The 22057-nt window shown below is 40.6% G+C and overlaps 1 protein-coding gene across 4 annotated transcripts in view; it reads left to right on the top strand.

The window, feature by feature from the left end:
• Positions 1–22057, top strand: part of TRPC4 (transient receptor potential cation channel subfamily C member 4) — a 68094-nt gene that overhangs the window by 23019 nt on the left and 23018 nt on the right. For 3 of the 4 annotated variants that reach the window (XM_033173060.1, XM_033173059.1, XM_033173058.1), the window contains exon 3: positions 15499–16017. In XM_033173060.1, coding sequence (XP_033028951.1) covers positions 15499–16017 — 519 coding nt within the window. Of the gene's footprint in view, positions 1–15498; positions 16018–22057 lie in introns of those variants that run through there. The other variant, XM_033173062.1, reaches the window with a different exon arrangement.

Raw genomic sequence — 22057 nt, 5'->3', positions numbered from 1 at the left:
GCTATGATGAAGATTATCCACTAGTTGGCCTCTTGATGAATATGTATTATTTTTGGAATTCAATTATCTTCTCTTTGTTATGCTTTTCGCACATCCTGCTGGCAAATGGAGTTGTGATAATGTAAGAAATTAGCTACTTTGCATGTCAAATATTGCCCAGCTGATCACACATTATTTTTCCCTTGACAGACTCGGTTTCATGTTGCAAAAACAGCAAACTTAGGGCATATACCAACATGTCTGCAGTAGCAGGGTTTATTTATTTTTATTTTTTAAGAGAAAATGAGGGATGTGTATATTCACATGTAAAAGAAGAGATGAGTGCATGCGAAGAATCTGAAAAAGCTGAAGAAAATGCAGACTGCTGTCGAAAGTCATGCCCACATTACTTGGACTGGGCAAAAGGGCACATTAGGAATTTTGACAACAAGAAGAATCTTTATTACAGCCATAGGACAGTGAATTTTGTCAAAATGTTGTAAGTCACCAAGTGGCTGTCGGGCATGGCATAACACAAAACGGCTGTCATGGGAATGTGATGTAACATAAAATTAGAGTACACTTACTGCTGCTGCTTCACTAACCTACAGACAGCCTAACGTTTACTGTAGAAAGCTAGCTGTGTTCTGCTGGTCCTGATTGGGGAGATCACACAATATGGATTTCACCCACAAACCCATGAGCGCATGCACGCACACAGATGCTGTTGCTGTCTAATAACAAGGATAATTCCCTAGTACCAGGTAATATACATGAAATGGGTGCTCCTCCCAGCAGTGGACTTAGGACAGTTCTGGCAATTCCCTCGTACAGGGCACCGAGCTGAGGGGGCACAAAGTAGCAATAACAATTTTGCCTATATTTATATGGGGACCTACTGAGAAGATCCATAAAAAGCAACTCTTCCAAAGGAATTATTGTGAAAATAAGAAATATTTGGGGGTGAGTGTGCAAGATTTTGTCCTTGCTCAGGACCTCATATTACCAAAGTCTGCCCTTATGTCACATGCACATGACAAGGCCCCCAATGTCAGATGGAACTCGGTGCCTCTGATGTACAACATCCATCAATTGAACTTAACCTTCTCTAGCTGAACAAGCTAACAAACAGCCTTGCTTTTAAGATTATATTAATCTTACAGATATAGTAACATATATCATGCTGTACATGAGCAAAGGGGTTGCAGAACAGGAGAGAGAAGGCATAGAAACAGGGATGATCTATGTGCAAGGAAGAGTTGAGAAAAGCTAGTAGAAGGGGGAGAAGGGAAAGGAGTGAAAATGGGGGTGCAAAGAAGGTTGGAAAAAGAGGGAGTAGAAGACACAAGAATGGGGGTGGAGATGAAATCAGGGGCATGAAAGGGTCTGCAGAATAGGAGGGGATGGTGACTTCATAATTGGGCAGAAGGATAAAAGGTTGGTTAGTATTCATTGCAATGTGCAAGAAGAGGAAGATGCAGGAGGTCACCATAAAGGTGGCTTGTGTACAAGGGGGTGGGGGTGTTGCACAAAAGGTGAGGAAGAAGGAGGCATGGGTGGGTGAAAAGTGGGGCAATAAAACAGATGTGGCTTCAGAAATGGCCTTAAGGTGAAAAACAAGCAGCACAGTTGCATGGGGTGAGAAGGGCAAGCCCTAGGGGTTTAATGTGATGGGAAATGGCAAGAGGATTGGCAAGTGGAGTTGACAGGGGTGCGACCCCTAGTATTAAATAATAATTTGCCCATCCAAACCTGACTTCTGAACTGTCAGGTTTATGAATTAAACCTAAAGCCTTGCTATATTCATTAGATATCTGCCAACCTTCTGCAAATTTATCTTGCCTTAGCCTTTTTTTAAAGTGATGTCCAAAAACATAACCACAATAATAATTTAAAAAGCAGGTGGAGGACAGTTAGTGGCTACTAGCCAGAGAATCTAAATGAATCAATATGCTCAGAAACAGCATACCTCTGCTGCTACTTTTGAGGATGATTACCAGAGGAAAAAAAAAATATTTTTTTTTTTGGGGGGTGGAAATAGAAATGAAGAAATTTAAGATTATTATTATTGTATAGCCACAGTAAACAAAGAGAATTTTCTTCCAAAAGAGCCCTGCATTTGCTAATCAATTAAAGGCTGATTTTCACAATATATTTTTGGCTACATGAATCAGCTGCAGTATATAGTTGAAACTGAATAATTGCAGATGTGGACTAGGCAATTATGCATGTGGTCAGCAATGAATGCTTTAATCTTAATGGATTTTTCCTAACCACCATGAGAAATTGCTGCTGAGCATGTTACCTGATCCACACATAATACAGATGCCCACACAGGCTCCCTCTGGGATTACCCTCAAATCAGTTTCCACAACCATCTTGGACATTGCTAGAAAAATTGCAGACAGCCACTGACACCTTGGGGTGAAAGAATAAAGCCTTACATGTTCTTGTTTCCAGCCCTCCATGTGCTTGAGGGCAGAATTGTGAAATGGGGCACCTCCTATATTCTTAGAGGTTCCCTGCACAGCTTATAACCCCTGCTTTAGAGGTTTGCCCTCCAACTCATGGAGGGCTGTAAACAGGGCAAAAGGGATGCACCAGAGGGACTGAGGCATAACTCTCTGCCCTTGATCTCCCTTATCATGGAATACCAAACAGGGTTTATTTGCTGCTCCACTCTGTCTTTCAATTCAGCATTCCTTTTTGGAAGAATGTGACTGCAAATATTGTATGCAAAACAAGAACACTTCATTCTGACAAATCTGAGAATGCTCTCTGGAATGTCAATAACGTTCCCTCTTCACACTAAGACAGATAGGTCTTTATTTATGATGTTATGCCAGGGAAACAATCATAATTGAGGAGACTGTGAGTCAGATCAAGATATACAGACCCATTTAAATTCAGCAGATGTATGAACATGGACACATAAATAATGACAATGTATTTGCCTTCTTTCACTATGCTCCTCCTACAAGACTTTGGGAACAGTCTATATGCTATACACGGTATAGTGCATCACAATCTCCTGGGCAAAACATGACTCTACATTTCTACAGTACTGCTTCTCTAGAAATATGACCTCTTGAAGCTTGAATTATTTAAATGTCTACTATGCACAGAATTAAAGCACATGGTTCAGAACTTTTATTTCCCTTGCTTGTGGAATTACTCTGCTGCAAGTGACAAAGGCAGAGATGTCAAACTCTTTAGCAACATTACACAGACAGGGAGAAGGGAAACTGTTTTCAGTCTTCATTCTGCACTCAAATATACCGGTACCTTTAGCTGCCTGTAGCTGCTTTCCTGAAATTTCCAAGATAATGAGAGCTCCAGGGCCTATGTCAATTTTGCGAGTCGAGGGACTTGCAAGAATTGCTAAAACTAACGAGTTCCTCTATATGGGAAAAAAAACATGCAGAAATCTGAAGCCAATCAGATTAATACTCTAGTTCTCAGTGTAGTCAGTTGTCTGCCAGAATTACTTCCTAAGATATCTGTGCAAACAATTCAACAAACTGAGCACCTCAAACTAATTTAGGGCTAAACTGTGCCTGTGTTTCTCGTCTACTTCAATTAATGGTTCGAGAACCCAGGTATCACTTTGTGACTAAAGATGGATTGTCAAAGGGGATAATTTTTTTCTTTTCCCCATTGCACCAGTTCATCATGCAGATGTTAGTTAAAAACTCTGGTTCTTGCTGTTGGCTAGTTTTTCTGCTAGCGTGGTGTGATTCACTTCTTTGAATAAATTGGATTGGTTGTACTAACCAGATTGCTTGTCCCAATGTTGCCTTTGCTTGTTTCATGTGGGTCCACTTTGTTCTCTACTGTCATAATCTGCCTGATGATCTGCATATCCTGAAAGCAGAACTCACACAATACCTATGATTTATTAGAACCAACTAAACACCACAGTGAGGGAAACTAATTTGCACAAAACGATCCTCAGGCTAAATGTGAAACAAAAATACTGAGTGATCTTTGGCCAGCAGCATCATCTCAGCATAAATCTAGCACACAAGGATATTGTTAAGATAAAAGAGAGTAAGACATGAATGCTGCTGTGAGCTCTTAGGAGAATGTACACATTAAATATATATTAAAAATTAACTTTAGAAAAAACCTTTAAGTTGGCCTATATTAACTCAATACTAAAGATGGAAGTAGAAGTGGGAGTGGGGGCTGAGAACTAGTGTCTTTTCCAAGGCTGCTGCTGCTGCTGTTGTTATTGTTATTACCGCCCTTCATCATAAGATCTCATGGCAGTTCACTAGTGAGTTTATAATTCTGGAATCCCCGATATAGTGACTATGGTGACCCTTTCATTTTTTAAAAAATCTGGAATTTTGTCCTTGTGTGGTGCCCAGGGCTTTTTAGGAGAGGCAGATGACATTTGCCTGCTGTATTTGCGTTAGATTTGTTTTGTGTGCGGGTTTTTTGCCTACGGAGGGGGGTGGATTCTAAACATCACCAGCTTTTCTTCTATTGAGGCTACTATTTTGTGGTGTGCCTACAACAGTTCCTTAGATTTCTAAATGTGCCCATAGAAAAAAGGTTGGAGACTTTTCTTCTTCTACTACATCGTCTGTCGTTTGAACCCAGGACCTTCTTGCTTACACTCACGGCAACCACAGTATACCAACACACATTGCAGTGTGCTGACTGGTCTGTAATTTAATATGTTCTTACGACCAGAAGGGAGAAAGGAATATTTTATGTTCATACTGGTATGAAATAACAATACACTGAAATGGAGCAAGATAAAGAAGAAAATAATTAGGCATACAATTGACAATGGCATTTACAGTAGTTTATCAAGGTTTATATACTGCCTATAATGGTTTGCTGTGCAAATGCTGAGTGATTCAATCCCTTGTCAGTATTATGATTTGCAAAGTTACAGCAGGCATAATATGCTGGAAGTCTGTACTTTTACAATCCTAAGGTCTTAAATTTTCAACTAAGGCACCACACAAATATCAGATGGTGAGTTCTAAACTTGTAAACCAACGTGGAATGTTTTGGTTCCCAACTTAGAATGTTATTCCAAACTAGTCTCAGGGTTCATTTCTGCTCCTATATTGGATCTAAAACATTAATTGACCCTAAACATTACAAGTGGAAACATCTGTCCTAAGAAGCAAAAGCAAGAGGGAGAAAAATCCCATCATATGCTGTTGCCAAACATGTTACAACCTGACTAGAAGTATTGCAGCCTAATACTTCAAATCTGTGAAGCAATGTGCTGAACTCTGTGGTATCCAGCCTTGTGCATCCCTCCTCAGCTTGTTTTTTCTCCCAGTTTCTCTTCCCACTCATGCTTATGCATCCTTCCCCTTTCATTTGTTATTTTCTAGGCTTCTGCCTCTTCTACTCCTCCTCTTTGCTTATGGATTTTCTGCCTGCCCTGATCTTCTCTAGAAATAGAGCAGCTGAGCCAATGACAACCCATGGCATTTCTGGCTCCCCAAACCCTCCAATATGTAGGCTTCACTGTCACCCTTACTGCTTATGCCACTATCACAAAACCCCAAGAATAGTGTTTCTCAAACCATGGGCTATGGTCCACTACTGGGCCTCAGCATTGTTCCAAGTGGTCCTTGTCTTGGGGTATATATATTTATGTTTAACTATTTATTTTGTGCTTTTATCCTGTATTTTTATGTTGTGAACTTCCCTGAGATCTTTGGATGAAGGGCAGTATATAAATTAACAACAAGTTATTCTAGTAGTTACGTTAAAACATAGAGTGCAACTCTATCCATTCAAATAAGTGTGGCATGCTGGGTTCAGATGCTACTTTGCTCTGTACCTTTTGCTCTTTCCCTACAGCTTTCCACCACTTGGGGGAGTGTGTTCTTTTCCCTACAGCTTTACATTTAGGTTGAACACATTGGTTCTTTTTACCATGATTTCTGAAATGCCACAACAACTTTCTGACAACTTACAGAGCATGAGAGTTGACACAGTCCTCACTCACAGTTTCCCAAAAACATTTCTCTAATCTGCATTGTTTCAAAGGCAAATATAATGAGGAGAAAGACATGCATTGTTAACTGAGAGGAGAAATTACCATTCTATGGCTTGGTCAAGGTGAAGTTTTGACTGAGATGAGAATTTCCTTTTGTTTTTTTGTCCCTGTTCCTTTGAGACAGTGAAGAACATGGCTGATTGATGTTCTATGACCTTCAGTGGTATGGTGCCAGAGAAGTTAAGTTTCAGACTAGTAGAGCTTTGAAAAACAAGCCAAATCACATCCAGTGTGTCAGACACTTTCGGCTCAGTATGCCATGAACAGGGGGGAAAATGCTTCTTTTAGCCTCACAGCAAAGGAATTTTGAACCTAAGTTCATTTCTTTATGTTACGGGCAAAAAGCCAGCAACATTTATAAATTATAAAAATTTACTTTTGCTGACTATGACCCAACAGTCTTCTTTGAGAGGGCCTGCTTTTATCAAAGAGCTCAGAAGTCTAGAGAAACTGTTGAGCTGTTCATAAGAGACCTTTATTTTTTTCAAGGAGCTTCTCATGGGGACACAGTATACAGTGATATGCACCTGATGGAAGACTTAACTCTTTGCAAGACTATAGAGACGTCAAGGAAATCAGGGGCAACCAAAATTCAGGCCAGGGAAAGGATGTAAAATGATCCACAACTTCAGAGATATTTTCTTGGCAAGAACATAGATTAGTTCGTTAGAGTGTGGTGTTGATAACACCAAGTTTGCAGATTTGATCCCCAAAAAGGACAGCTGCATATTCTTGCATTGTAGGGGGTTGGAATATATGATCCTTCGGGTCCCTTCCAACTCTACAATTCTATGATTTTAAGAAAATAGGACCTGTTGTTATGGAATATTAGATATTAAAACCAATATTAGATATTGTTGCTTGTAGGAAATTAACTGACGCGATGAACAGGATGATGTGAAGGGAAGGCCGCCCAGAGCATTCTAGGGGGCTCCTTTTATTGAAAACTCACAGCTAAGTTAACCATTAACATACACAGAGAACTCCAAAGACCAAATAAGGAAAGGTGTGCCTTCTGATACCAAATATGGAAAGCCCCTCCTAATACCACACCCTTTTCCTCCCTTCATCGAGTACGTGACCTGATGCATGCTTACAGCTCTATCACTCACCCCCTCCTCTAAACACCTCATGATCCCCAGTACTTTTCCACCTATTCCTTTGTTCTCCTGCTCTGCCTAAACATGTGTTTCCCAACTTGGTGCCCACAGAGCCAAATGGTATGCCAAATGAAGCTCTGTAGCTTACCTAATTTAGTGTGGTATGCCAACACTGTATATTAATTATTCTAATTATTCTATCTAGAGAAGAGCGGCGTGGTATGCCAACGCCTGGCTAAACTATAATTCCCACATCTCCCCCTTTTTAATTTATTAAATGCAAAAGGCCAAATCAGTTAGATGAGCAAGGGTGTCAGCATATCTGTGTCAAGCGTGGAAAGTCACTTCTGTGAGAGGGTAAGGAATGCCGCTTTTATGGGCATAATGTGTATGTCATGAGGCAAAACTTGTGCAACAATTGCATTAACCTTGTAAACCTTTTCATATGAAACATTATACAAACATAAACTTTATATAAAACCCTATGTAAACTTTGCATCAAACAATGAAACAATTAGCAATAAGAATACTTTTTAGTCTCTCAGAAAGTGAGGGCTCAATAGCTTAATGTCTGTGTCAAATGTTCAACAAAATAAACTTGTTCCTCAACGGAGGGGTGGTGTCTTCTATAAACATGTTGTTGACACATTAATGTTGTTATGTTCATGTGTCTGCAACGAGTTAGTGGTAGACAAGTAAAAGCTGCCATGATGTGATGAGAGAGCCTTGATTTGTCCCCAAGTGACATGATGATGCTGTAGTGCCTCTCTGTGGGTCTTGAATCTGGAACACTATAGCAACACGCGATTCTGGTCCCTCTGGGGGTCATGGATTTGTAGTGCAGCCAGGTTGAGCATCGGGTTTGAGTGCGAGTCTTGGATCCTGGATCTGCAGTGATGCTAGGTTGGGCGTCAGGTGGAACATTGGATCCTGACACCAATCCATCTTTCCATGGTTTCACGCAGCGAGCTGTTTATGCAGTGAGCTGGAACCAAACTAAATCTGAAAAAGTAAGCACAAAACGTAGCCCCGCCCATTTCCCCTGTGGTTGGGATTGGCCAAAATGATTTTCAATTGGAGCTAATAAATTTGAATTAATAAATTTGTAATGTTTAAATAAATTTGTGATGTTTAAATTTAGAACTTAGAAACTTTAGCTACCATTCCTGATTTGCGGGGAAACCATTTCCACTTTTTTCCTTTTAATTTTGAGAAAAGCAGCCTTTAAGGTGCTGTGAAATCTCTTAATAATCATTCCAAATCAATAATAAATTTCCAATTTTTGACAAAACTCTGCAAAATTATGACTATAGTAAGCAGGTTTTGAGAACTTGCCTTGTGGCTTCTCCCTTCTTGAGGAGTTGTCCAAATATAATGAGAATGCGTCCAAAAAACGAAAACAAAGGGAAAATATTGTGTTGCCAAATTACATTTGCTTGTAAACCCTCTGGGATTTACACCAGTAGAAGGTGATGGTGCAATCTGAGAACATTGAAGACACTGCTGTAAGATAGCTGTTGCATGTTCTAAAGAAGCTGAAACTTTTTCCAACTCTTTTGCATGTTGGTGATCATGCCCATGGTGCGATCTAATATGAGCAATATAAAGCTGGCAACTGCATGCTTGTAATAATTGTTGCCATGTTAGAAACAAACTTAAAAGATTTTCAGCTATGCTTGGTGTGATATAGATCCTGAAAGAAAAGCAAATAACCTGACAAATATACTATCTAAAATAATATTAATATTCTGCATTAGGAATTCTTGAAGTGCTAAAGTTACTACAGCTAATTCTTGGACCTCGATCAATAAAAAATTATAAGAGCATCTTGTAAAGGTTGCTGTGCAATTATAGAATAAACTTAATTAGATCAAAAGCAAACAGATGAGGATCTGATAGAATATGATAAGAAATCTTTTTCCACATAGTCTGTTAAAAGCTGTTTGCAACTGAATAAACCATTCTCTCCTATTCCCTCAGTGGCAGAGGGATCACTATATCAACTAAATCTAAATATCAAAACTTTACTTCTCTCTCTAATTTTAAATATACTACAATATTAACAATAAAACTTAGTGTATGCACTAAAGAAATCTATTCTAAATTAGCAAAAAACTTTTCTCTTTTGCTGCCTGTGCTTCTGAATGTCCTGTTGTTGGCCAGCTATGGAGATGAGGATTAAAGACAATGCTGTGCCATCCTGGCATTAACCCTTTGAAATACTGCCTGTTTTACTGATGTTAACCAGTTCTGCTGGATTCCTTGTAAATCTCAAAGCTTCAAACAAAAGAAAAGAATAACTGAAAATAAGAAAAGAGAATCTGCCACCTTAATTTGAAGTATCTGTGAATGAGAATATGTTTATAGTCCAACTATAAGAATGACTTCTGCAGCTGAACTTTTTCAGGAGTAATTTGCAATCTAAAATTAAGCCAAATTGTCCAAAATTTATACCAGCCATCCAGGTACAAAACTCTTGTAATGCGCCAGATAAACCTCTAGATGGCGTTTCCTAAATAGCTTCAAAGCCTGTGCCATATCATGCCTAGTGGTAAAACTTTTTTACACAATGGAACGGTGAAAAAACAATCCTCAAAATTACCTGGAAACTTGCCTGTAATCAAATCAGGATTAGGAAAAATCACATTGTAACAATCTTTACTTGCCTGATATTTACAAAAAATTAGTGAAAGGCTAAATATCATTAATTACCAATGCTTTAAGAATTAATTACTTCTCATGAGTAAATTGCAACTGTTTTTCTCAAATAGGGTCTGTAAAACATCACACTATAGGTAGGCAGTGAGCATAGAAAGACCTATGATTGTTCTCTAATTATCTATAAATAACTTTTTACTAAACTCTAGTCATCTACAATTAACTTATTACTAACTTTTCATTGAACTGCTTCATTAAGTCCCTTCCCCACAAGTTAACATGAATGGGAAGGACTGCAATGTGCCTTTTGAGTCCATCACATACCCCAGACTGAAGTTGAGTCTTTAATGGGCCAATCTGGGGGCCACTGCTTGGCAGAGATTAGCATACCTCAAAAAGACCTGCCATTTAATAAATATGTTTTGGCAAGAGTCCCTTTAATAGAGATGGCATAAGAATAACAACCCCATGGAAAATCTATCTTCCTAATTAATTCTATTCCTACACTACCATTCCTATAAGCTCCTTCTCACCTATCCTGCAATCTCTTTAAAGGAAGGTTTCCCAAACCTTACTCTGCCTTGCCCCAGGGTCCCCTAAAATGAAAATTTCTCTGATTGTGCCTTTCAGTTAATAGCAACAATCAAAAAACCTTGAAGTCTAAAAGAAATTTAAGAGAAATTCAAACAAAGAGATTCAAACACGTGGGAAAAGCCAAACCATGCCATTTCAAAACTAGCCCTCCCCCCCACACTCACACTCGCTGAGCACAAGGGGAGGGGGAAGCTGCCTTTGTTTCTCAGCCACCCTTGTTTGCATTGCCCAACAAAAACCTTTCCTAAATCTGAGATGGACTATTTTTTTCCTAATTACCTGTTCTCCTCCTGTCTCAATGATCCTATAAAATTCCTTTATGGGGAGCCCACGTGGCACCCAGCCTCTCTCTCTTGCATCCAGTTTAAACTTTCTGCATAAAAAGAACTCCAAGCTACTTTAAGCTTACCTGAAGCAGAGACTTTCAAAATAACTTTCTTAAAAGGCCAGGTATTACAAAACAGAGGTAGAAAGGGGGATTGGCTACCATGTGCTTCTGGCAGCAGCAACAATAACAAAAGCAATAATATCAAAACCAACAAACAGAATTCCCTTAAACAATTCCTGCCAGCTGTCTGCTTGCCCTGCTTCCTCCTTGCCTTTTCAAGACACTCCTACCTGCATAGCACGGAAAGACTGAAGCTCTGCTTTTAACCCTTTCCTGAATCTCAGTGCCTCAGCTCTCATTGACTCCTTTAGAGAAGAAACTGATGACTTAGCTCTCTGAAATGCTATTACATGCAAATCTGAGAGCGAAGGGTTAACATCCCCTTCTGTTGGGAGCAGAGAATCTCCCTGTGTAAATGAAGAAAGCAAGCCTGTTTCCAGGAAGCTAGTCCTCTGCTCTCTCAAAACCTGATAAGATACAGGAGCCCACTGATACGGAATTTGCCCCTGGGCATCTACAACCCATGAAACAAGTTCCATAGCAGTAAGCGTCCCTATCAATTGCTCTGTCCTAAAACCCATTCTAATTTCTCCTGGAGAATTAGCTGGCAAAACTGTTGCCTCGGAGACTAATGGCACAGGAGGAGGGGTAGGTTTCCTATCTCCTGTGAGCAAAAAATCTCTCTGAGGCTCTAACTGCAGTTTTGAGAGCGAAGGGGGAGAGACCCCTTTTTCTGGGAGTGAGAAATCTGATGGGGGTGCCTTGAAATCTACTGAATGAATGACCCATCTTCTCAATAACATCCCTGCATGAAAACATCCCATAACAAAAGATTTAGCTATGAGAATCATTTCCTGAATTCCTGCCTGACTAAAAATCTTAATGACTAAACTTTCTGCATGCTTCTATACCTGAATTCCTAATGTCTGCATACTCACCGGGAGCTCTTGAGCTGTGGATCCAAAAGGCTTTACCCTGCCTTTGAGTGAGTGTTCAGCTTATCACGTCGGGGTCACCAGATGTTGTTATGGAATATTAGATATTAAAACCAATATTAGATATTGTTGCTTGTAGGAAATTAACTGACGCGATGAACAGGATGATGTGAAGGGAAGGCCGCCCAGAGCATTCTAGGGGGCTCCTTTTATTGAAAACTCACAGCTAAGTTAACCATTAACATACACAGAGAACTCCAAAGACCAAATAAGGAAAGGTGTGCCTTCTGATACCAAATATGGAAAGCCCCTCCTAATACCACACCCTTTTCCTCCCTTCATCGAGTACGTGACCTGATGCATGCTTACAGCTCTATCACTCACCCCCTCCTCTAAACACCTCATGATCCCCAGTACTTTTCCACCTATTCCTTTGTTCTCCTGCTCTGCCTAAACATGTGTTTCCCAACTTGGTGCCCACAGAGCCAAATGGTATGCCAAATGAAGCTCTGTAGCTTACCTAATTTAGTGTGGTATGCCAACACTGTATATTAATTATTCTAATTATTCTATCTAGAGAAGAGCGGCGTGGTATGCCAACGCCTGGCTAAACTATAATTCCCACATCGACCCTATGTTATGGTGCAAGAAGTGATAACAGAAATGGAAAACCTATTTTTATTTAGCTCCATTATTTCTTTTCAAAGCTTTTGAACCTGTATGGAGGGTAAATGTAACAAACTGTAGGACAGCTGCTAATTTCAAAATCTGTTATCTCAGACCTATAAAGCTCTGCCCAACCTACATAATGTTAAGACTGTTTTGTATAGCCCTCAAAGTAACCTTGGTTGTATTGGATACTCTTTTGCACAAGATAAACCAGCAGGAGAAGTTTGAGTTCAATGATAAGAGGTCAGAATCTTAGAATGTAAGAATAAGAGAATATGTCAATGCTGGTTTCTTTCACTTTCTCATTTTTTCCTAATCTTAAACATAGTTCTCCACATGCCCTCATCAGTTTGCATTTTAAAAGAAGTCCCCATGAAAGATTATCAGCATCTTAGTTCAAATTTATCCTAATAAAACATGCCTGTACAGTACAGGCAATGGGGTGCATGGGATGTTAGAGGAGGGGTAGTACTTCTGGTGGAGGGAACATTGTGCTCCTTTTGGGGTAGTTTGCCCACCTTTGGTCTCCACTCTGCACTCAGCTCTCAGCACTGGCTCCTAGAGGCTGTCAGCATGTGACAGCAGCCACACCCCAGGAAATGGGAGGGTGTTAGGGGAGCCGATGAGTCTTAAAACCTTGGTGAGTTAAGGACTTCCTCTGCATGCGAAGACAGGCTTTGGTGGATTGAGTGGACAAGACCAATAGTGGGTGCAATGGTCAAGAAGGTAGTTTCTACACGAGCTGTAGAGGAAATGAGGGGCAGGTGGGACTTGTCAACCTGGGTAGGTAGCCCTTCTAGAAGAAGCAAAACTCTGATCCTAAATCTCTGCTGCCTTGTTGGACATCTTTGGGCGTAGAAAAGGCTAAGGAGTAAACCCTACACCAATCCAGAGTGTAGTCCCTAAGATGGTTAGATGGTGCCTTGTATGCCTCCTTCCAGCAACTCCTGCCACCAAGCTGGTGCCAAACGTATTATTCTACTTTCCTTTGGACCACATCAGCAAGGCCAAGAGGGGAGTCTTGTTGTCTGGGCAGCCCAGGACCTCCATCCTCACCGCCCAGGCTTATGCCTTGGGGAGGTCACTTGGGTGCTGCTAATACAACAGTTTGACTTCATCCCTGGAGGTGCACTCTTGTCTTTTGAGACTGATGGATGCCAACAATTTGTGCAGACAAAGAATTAAAAGTAACCAAAGCACCAGACCCAGATGGATTAATAACTGAACACTCTAAGAGCTTTGTAGAAGGAATAGGAGAACCATTAACTAACGATCTAGATGGGTGGGTGTTATGCCACAGAGTGGACAATTCATTCATGCAAAAAGGGTGTGAGGCATTTTCTCTTGCTTCCCCAAAGCTTGAGGGTGCCAAGTGCCTTCAGAACCCCAGCATACCTCTTCTTTGTCTTTGTCTCCAACCCTTGTCCTCACTTGCTTGCTTGCTTTCCTTCTTAGTCCACCCACTTCCAGAATACTCATCTACACATCTAGATGCCCCATTTGCCCACCTGGGCTCTGAGGAAGCCACTGCGCCTCCCTCTCTTCACAAAGGGGAAAAATAAAAACAATGTTAGAGGTTCAAACACCCTTAACACTTTCCATTTTGACTATAAAACACTAATGTCAGTATTAACAAGATGCTTAAAGTATTAAAAATATATTCAAAAAGACAAAACAAGCTTTTAAAAAAGGCAAACAGATATGAACAGTTATTCATCTTTTATGCAACTGAAAATATATGGCAGCTGCCTGCATTTTCTTTTAGATACCAAGAAAGCTTAAGTCAGATTTAAAAGATTTATCCTACATAAATGGGTGGGTATGATATACACCATGCCAGCACCAATGTTCCTAATAAAAGTAAAATTTCTAAGACAGAAGGAGGAACAGGGCAAAGCTATTCCCTCCCTAGTTCATTGATAGTATTTCTTGAACCATTAGTAACAGTAGTGAGACAAGAAGAAACTATTAAGTGGAATAAAGTCTGAAGGTCCTGGATGGAAGTAAATACTTACAAATATGGTGAAATAGCTGAATTTTAAGTGAATTTAGCTAAGAACCAGCCTAAGTTTAATTGTGGGTGGTTGGGGGATTTTCAGGCATGGAAAAGGAGTGAAAGGAATTCTGTCATGACTGGGCAGAGGTCCAGTCAAAGAAATAGTGAGAGAAATGCAGGATTGTATCTGTGGGAATCATTTAATATTCACACCATCAGTAAGTGATTTAAAAATAGCACCTGTACACTATAAATAGCTGCTTCTGAAATGTATCAAATCTCCTCTGTTCTGTATTTACTAACAAAACAAAAACCCTCCTCACACTGTTTTATTTCTCTCATCACTTGTTGGGAGCAATTACTGTAAAAAGGCAAAGCCAGGTTCTGTTCTTCCTTATAGAAATGGTAGGAGCATTACCAGGAGACAATACTTGTTTCCAGACTATATATTACAGTAGCTAAATAAGAAGCACAAAACAACCATTTGTCTTTTTGGGGGAGAAAGGTAATGATATCTCAGAAATAATTACAGAGACACTAAGAAGGTGAACAAACAGGGAATGCAAAAATATTGAAATTGAGGAATAAAAGAGCAGCCAGCCTAGCGTGTTTCCCCCTGCCCTCTTGTTTCATTTAAGACTGGGATAGATTCTCGCCAGCCAAAGCAGGCCTTTTAGATACGAAGAGGGGGAGCAGGACATCCCGACTTCAGGGCCATAGACCTAGCCACACATTTGACTGAAGATGTCTGCAAAGAGGAAGCCTCCTTACATAGAGATGTGTGCACATAGGCTTCCATGTGATCAAGAAACCAGATTGCGGAAGGTTTGGAGTAGATTATGTATCATTTGCATGTGGATAGCACCCAGCTCTATTTCTCATTTTCATCTGATTCAGGCAGTACATTGGAGGTGCTGAATCAGTGGCTGAGTCACTGGACTGGAGGGCAACAAATAAAGTGTAGGTCAGATAAGATGGAGATGTTGTTGGCAGGTAGGTAATCTATCCAGTTCAGTTGTGTTCTGGATGGGTTTGTACTACCCAAAAGGATAAGTCCTCATATGATTGTACCTTGATATCTTGTACCTTGAGCTACAGATAACACCTATCCAATATAATTGTATTCACTTTCTTTCCCACAGGTACCACCCATTCTTCTGGATAAACAATTTTCAGAGTTTACACCAGACATCACACCCATTATCCTGGCTGCCCATACGAACAATTATGAGATCGTAAAACTTTTAGTACAGAAAGGTGTTTCTGTTCCCAGACCGCATGAAGTCCGCTGTAACTGTGTGGAGTGTGTCTCTAGCTCAGATGTGGACAGCCTTCGCCATTCCCGATCCAGGCTCAACATCTACAGAGCTCTTTCAAGTCCATCTTTGATTTCCCTGTCAAGTGAGGATCCTTTTCTTACAGCTTTCCAATTAAGTTGGGAACTTCAGGAACTGAGCAAAGTGGAAAATGAGTTTAAATCTGAATATGAAGAACTATCACAGCAATGCAAGCAATTTGCAAAAGACCTCTTGGATCAGACACGGAGTTCCAGGGAACTTGAAATTATTCTTAACTACAGAGATGATAACAGTCTAATAGAAGAGCAGAATGGTAATGAACTTGCAAGACTCAAACTGGCAATTAAGTACCGTCAAAAAGAGGTAAGTGTATAGAAGAATATTTTTCTGATTTAATTAAAATAATGTATGAGATAGATGATATACCCATCAAATGAGACAAATTGCTGTCAAGGTCTTTTGTTCTCCATATTGTCTCATTTAAAAAAAACAATGGGCACATTCGGTTATTAGGCTCTTGTAATACAAGAAACTGAAATATTGCAGCATATAAGAAATCCAGAAGTACTGTTGCTTGTGTTTTCTCCTGAAAAAAGATCTTGTTAATAGATCTGCCTGATGTTAAGCTCGTGTGGAAAGACAGAAGTATTTTCTGGTTCATTTTGCAGCCTAGAATTTCTCCACAACCAGCAAATAGTTGCTTCCTGTAAGGTACAGAAATCAGACAGATGGCAGTGTTGGGTGGGAAAATGGAGGCTACTGGTAGGAACCTATTTGACCCAGACACTTGTGAGATCCCTTCAGAGGAAGTCTTGGACCCCTACAAACTCTCTTCTAACTGAAGACTTCTAGGTAATCCAGAGACAGACTGAAGTACCCTACCTCAGAGATGTCTAACTTAGGCTACCCAAGGACCCCATGCCAAGCTCTGCCTCGGTCTCTGATTCTCCCCCTCCAGCTCTCATGAGTGAAGATGGCAGCAGAACCAAACGGGAAGCCCAGAGTCGCAGGAAGAGTGCTTTATTGCCAAGATCTCCTTGGGTGAGAATCCAGCTTCAAGAAATGACCCAGCAAAGAACCTGTTAGAGGAGGAGCTGGTGGTGACTATGCAATTCTTTTGGTCTCCTCTGAACCTTCGTTAGGTTAACAGCTCCCTTTTGAGCTCATTAACGTTCTTCCAGCTCCCTCTGTCCTGTTCTGGAACTCCCTGGCTCAGCCCTAGAGGTTCCTGGCTCAGCCTCTGCTTCAGCTACCACTCTGACTCCAGCCTTTACATCAGGTGCTGATTATGAACAACTACTTAGAAGGGTTACGTTCCTCTTGGTTGAGCCACAATGGTCCAGTAATTCAATGAGAACAAAACGACTTTGAAATAATAATAATAATAATAATAATAATAATAATAATAATAATAATAATAATAATAATAAATGCCCCACCCATCTGGCCAGGCTCCCCAGCCACTCTGGGTGGCTTCCAACAGAATATTAAAAACACAATGAAACATCAAACATTAAAAACTTCCCTAAACAGGGCTGCCTTCAGATGTCTTTTAAAAGTCAGATACAGTCGTACCTTGATTTTCAAACAGCTTAGTTCATGAACAACTTGGAACTCAAATTTTGCAAACCCGGAAGTAGGTGTTCCAGCTTGTGAACTTTGCCCCGGAAGCCGAACATACAGTGCGGCTTCCAATTGGCTGCAAGACACTCCTGCAGCCAATTGAAAGCAGTGCCTTGGTTTCGGAACGTTTCGCAAGTCGAACAGATTTCCAGAACACATTCAGTTCAAAAACCAAGGTACAACTGTAGTTGCAAGTATGCCTTAGAAAATTCTATGCACATTTAGTAGGAATAAGTCCCACCGAGGTAAATGGAACCTATTTTTGAATAAATAGGCATAGGACTCGGCTGCACCAAACAATTTACCTACTGAAGCTGAAAAGCATAAAGAAGAAATATATAAAACTATTATTAGGAATGTAGTAATGCAGTTCTTAATAATAATAATAATAATAATAATACTTTATTATTTATATTCCGCCCATCTGGCTGGGTTTCCCCAGCCACTCTGGGCGGCTTCCAACAGAACATTTAAAATGCAATAATCTATTAAACATTAAAAGCCTCCCTAAACAGGGCTGCCTTCTCAAGGGGAGCAATACCTCCTTTATCACGTTTTAGACTCATTCAGAAAGTTCTGATATTTCTGCTTCAGCCACTGAGTGAGTGAGACTAACTCCAACCAATTAGTCTATAAAAGGATTTGGATCACCATGCTAATCACATGATGCTTGAGATGATAGCCTGTTTTGTTTGATTCAAAGTTATTTTTTATCATAATCGATGAATTTCCACATGTTGATATTTTAATCACACCTTTTAGCATTGATTTTAATTATTTTTGAATGCTTTTAATAGTTGTTTTTAACGGATAATAGTTGCTGTTTTTTTGTAACCACTTTGAGGTCTGTTTGTTTTTTTACAATCAAGTGGTATATATTTTATAATAACTAAGTAAAAATATTTCTTTATAACTGGAAAGTCATGTGAAGATAGGTGCAGGAAGATACTGTTTGCAAATCATGGAACTTCAGCATTACAATGTAAACACAGGGTTAGGGGATCCTGTTTGCCTTATAGCACATGGTTCTACTCAGATACTTTATTGTGTAACATGAGAATATAAATACAAATATTTTTAAAGCAGAGTTCATTTAAAGAAACAGTCTTAAGATGATATTTAGTTATGTGTGTGCATTGCTTATTTGGTTGTGCCACCTTAACATTTTATGCTTTATAACAAAAGTATAACCAAGTTAGAAAGTCATCATAACAAATGTGATATCATTTGGTCTCTGATACTTCGTCGAAGCTGAGCAATTTCCTCATGCTCCATTTTAACAGATGGCATCCTTTGCCTTTTAATTAGCTGTTACCTGTAATCAGACTGTAGGGAGGATGAAACTAATTATGGCTAAGATTCCAAGAACCACGTGACTACCAATTCTGCAGCCCCAAGTGGGCTTTTAGAATTTTACTTTTCTAATGCTGCTCCATCATCCCAAGCAATAAAATCCCTTTAAAACTGAGGCATATTCTCACAGCAGTCTGTGATCAACCCGTAGTGGGAAGAGACTCCGCAGTTCAAAAGTATGTGTGGAGGGAGTGTAAATCAGTTTATTGAACATATATCCTGATTTGTTTGCAGGAAGAGTAGATGATATTGGCCATTTAATGAGTATTCATTCCAATTGACTTGCGGGGAGGTTTAATGGTGTTGTGTCAAAGCAAGTGCCATCCCATTGCTTTCCAGTGCAACTTTGCATTATTTTTTCTTTTTGCCAGAAGTCTGAATTTTTGGGTTGGCTAAGCAAACCTAGTTCTTCAGCTTAAGCCAAGAAAAAAAAATTCTTCATGAATTTGTATATGTATCCAAGTCTTGAGAACCACTGAAGAAGCCCGTAATCTTTCGTGGGGGTGTGCTATCTGCAAGCCCCAATCAAAGGGTCCCGTTGGGGGCGAATAACGGCCTCCTAAACTACAGGAATGCCTGTCTCTTCATCTTTATGCACATCTTTATTAACGTCTGTTTGTAATATCATCACCTCACGCTTTTGGAAACCACAGTGAACTTACCTTTGTTGATATCTTCAGGAATTTATTTTAAGGAATCTAAAGACTGAGTTTAACATCTGGAAGACATACTAGAATTAAATATTTAGATGGTATAAAACATTTGAAAAAAACACACATTGTAATTAGATATTGTCAGGGAACTGTCCTTGCCTCAGCGTAGAGTGGTGCAAAGGGCTTTCAGGGTATAGAGAGCCCCCACAACACCTTGTCAGCAATTCCTCTTCGTCCAGTGGGGAAAGCAGCGGTCCATCTAGTGCGGAAGGGGAGACTGCCCAGGGAGGTGCGGACCAGGGCTCTGGGAAGGTGGGACAGCACTCGCACTACTCAGGCACAGGGGGAGACGCACCTCTTCCGTCTCCCCACTTGCGCAGAGGGGCCAGGCGCAGGGATGGTAGGAGGGGGTTCCGCATCCCGCGGCTTTTATGCTGGGCAAAGAACCGGAAAGAGTCATTCCCGGATTCTGAAGAAGGATGAGACAGACGTGAACTTTGATGCTCTGCACTGTATATACTTGCACAATAAAGAAAAACTAAAAGAAACAGCGGAGTCCGACTGGTTACTCATGGGCAACTACCGAGAACCTGACAGATATCAACAGTCTGTTTTCAGATTTGTCAGGTTATATGTCCTTGTGGCTTTTGTATAAGACTTTATATATTCTTCTCAGAACTTTGATGACTAATATATGATAAAGAATGTATAATTGACTTGGAGATTATTGTGCGCCGCCAACGTGTTGCATATATTATACTGGATTACTACGTGTATCAGCAGCACAGGTACATTTTTTCAGTATTCTTGAATTTTGGAGGAAGCAGACTTATTGCATGCAACCTCCCAAACAGCTTGAGTTGCACAACCTGAATTTGCCAGTCTGAGCAACTCCAGACAGATGTCTTATACCAGGTTGATGCAGCAATAAGCAATATACGCTTTCAATGTGGATTTATCATGTATTTTTTCTGATCCTCCTCCTGCTACATTAATGTTATCTAATACTCCTGCATTGTTAACTCTGCACTGGCATCCTTCAGCAATTCCAAGGCCATTTTTTGCACCCTCACCATCCGCCCTATTGACCCTCCCCCTCTACAATAGTAGAAGTTACTTGTGCTGTATGATACCATGCTGTCATATCACTGTGCTTTTTCCAGCACCAGCAGTAGCACAGCTGTTCTTTTCTCTCAGTCTGCAGCAAGAAGTCTAATATCCTCTTCTTCCCTCCCTGTGCCCTCTAGCTGGGCAAAGATGTGACATCTAGAAGGAAGGGAGCTGGGAAAGAAGGAGGAAAAGGCATACATCGTCAGTTGCCTCTGTGTTGCACTGGCACACAAACACCACACTAGTTTCTCTCTTGCTCTCAACACACACAGCCATCACCTTGTTCTGCGTTTAAGCATACACTCATATCTGAGCAAAACAAAACCTTAAGAGCTTGAGCCAGTCACAAAGTTTCCCTTTGACACCCCCCCCCCAACACTAGTGGAGCCACCATAGCTGCCAGCAAACAGCATAAAAGAGCAGGTGGGCAGCAATTTTATCTCCCCCCTCCCCCTTTTAAGTACAAGTTATTTGCAGAATGGCACCATGCCAGCACCATACTTCCACTTTTACAGCTTTAATATTCAGGCTGTGATTACTGTGCTAAACCTTCACTCGGTTCCACAAAAACAGCATCAACAGGAAGCGTGTGGGAGTAGCTATTTCACAAAGAAGCAACTTCAATTCGGCACATTGCCATAGTACCATAGCACATCAGTCGTTAAAAAAGGAAAAAGGGAACATTTCTGGTATGAAAAGTTGAATGATATGTGCCAAAAGTTATGGATCACGCACAAATTGCTACTTATGCCATGTGACCATCCCATCAGTTTTAAAAAGTACAAATCAACTTTAATGTGGGAGCACTTGTGACTAATGGAACACCATTAAGAGGACAAATCCTCAGTAACAATGACATCAGTAAAAACAGTGAGTGTCCTCAGGGGCTAAGGTCCCGATCCCAGGAGGCATAAGCCTCTCACCAAATTAGTCAACAGAATAGGCAGGGTTGGTGATGCAGCACAGTCCAAACAAACCAAGGTCAAGCACAGGGAATCAGTCTAGGAAACAGTCCAAGATCAGTATCATAAGTTCATCAAGCCGTGGGAACTAGACTTAGAAACAAGGTTGTGTTGTTTCCAGCAAATGAAAGACTCAGGAAGGAGACATTATGTACTCTGGCCTCCTGGACCACAGCCTGACCACAGTTGATGTTAGTTGCTTACTCATGTGTAGACCACTGACTTTGGGTCCATAGATGCGTACTGTAATGTTATATTTAGCCTTGACCCAAATATTCTAGCACCAGTGTTCTTGAGAACTGATGGGTGGTGCTACCTCTTCCTCTGCTAGCTCCAGGGGTTCTCCAGCAGGTCCCAACCTGGAGGACCCCTCAAGGGGATACTCGGCATTGGTTTCACTGGACCCTGCTTGCTCCTCAAAGTTCTTGACCTGTGGGGTATCAAGGACCTAATGTCTGGTACCAGGTCAGGGCTAGATATAAGAGTATGTGATGGAATCCCACCAGAAAATAGCTAATCTGAAAGTGCCCTAAGTCTATGAGTCTGTCCCAGGGTATGGTGGAACAGGGTTTACCTCCTTCGTGCCAATTATTTCACATTTTTGGCTTTTTGCTGTATGCCTTTCTGTTTCCAGCCCCATTGTTTTCGTGGGATACTGGCAAGATGCAATAACTTGACGTAGGATTGATTTGCGCTCCTTGT

Source organism: Lacerta agilis, chromosome 16, assembly GCF_009819535.1.
Source record: "Lacerta agilis isolate rLacAgi1 chromosome 16, rLacAgi1.pri, whole genome shotgun sequence".
Lineage (NCBI taxonomy): Eukaryota > Metazoa > Chordata > Lepidosauria > Squamata > Lacertidae > Lacerta > Lacerta agilis.
Note: the sequence above shows the minus strand (reverse complement) of the source record. Positions and strands in the feature narration are given on the sequence as shown.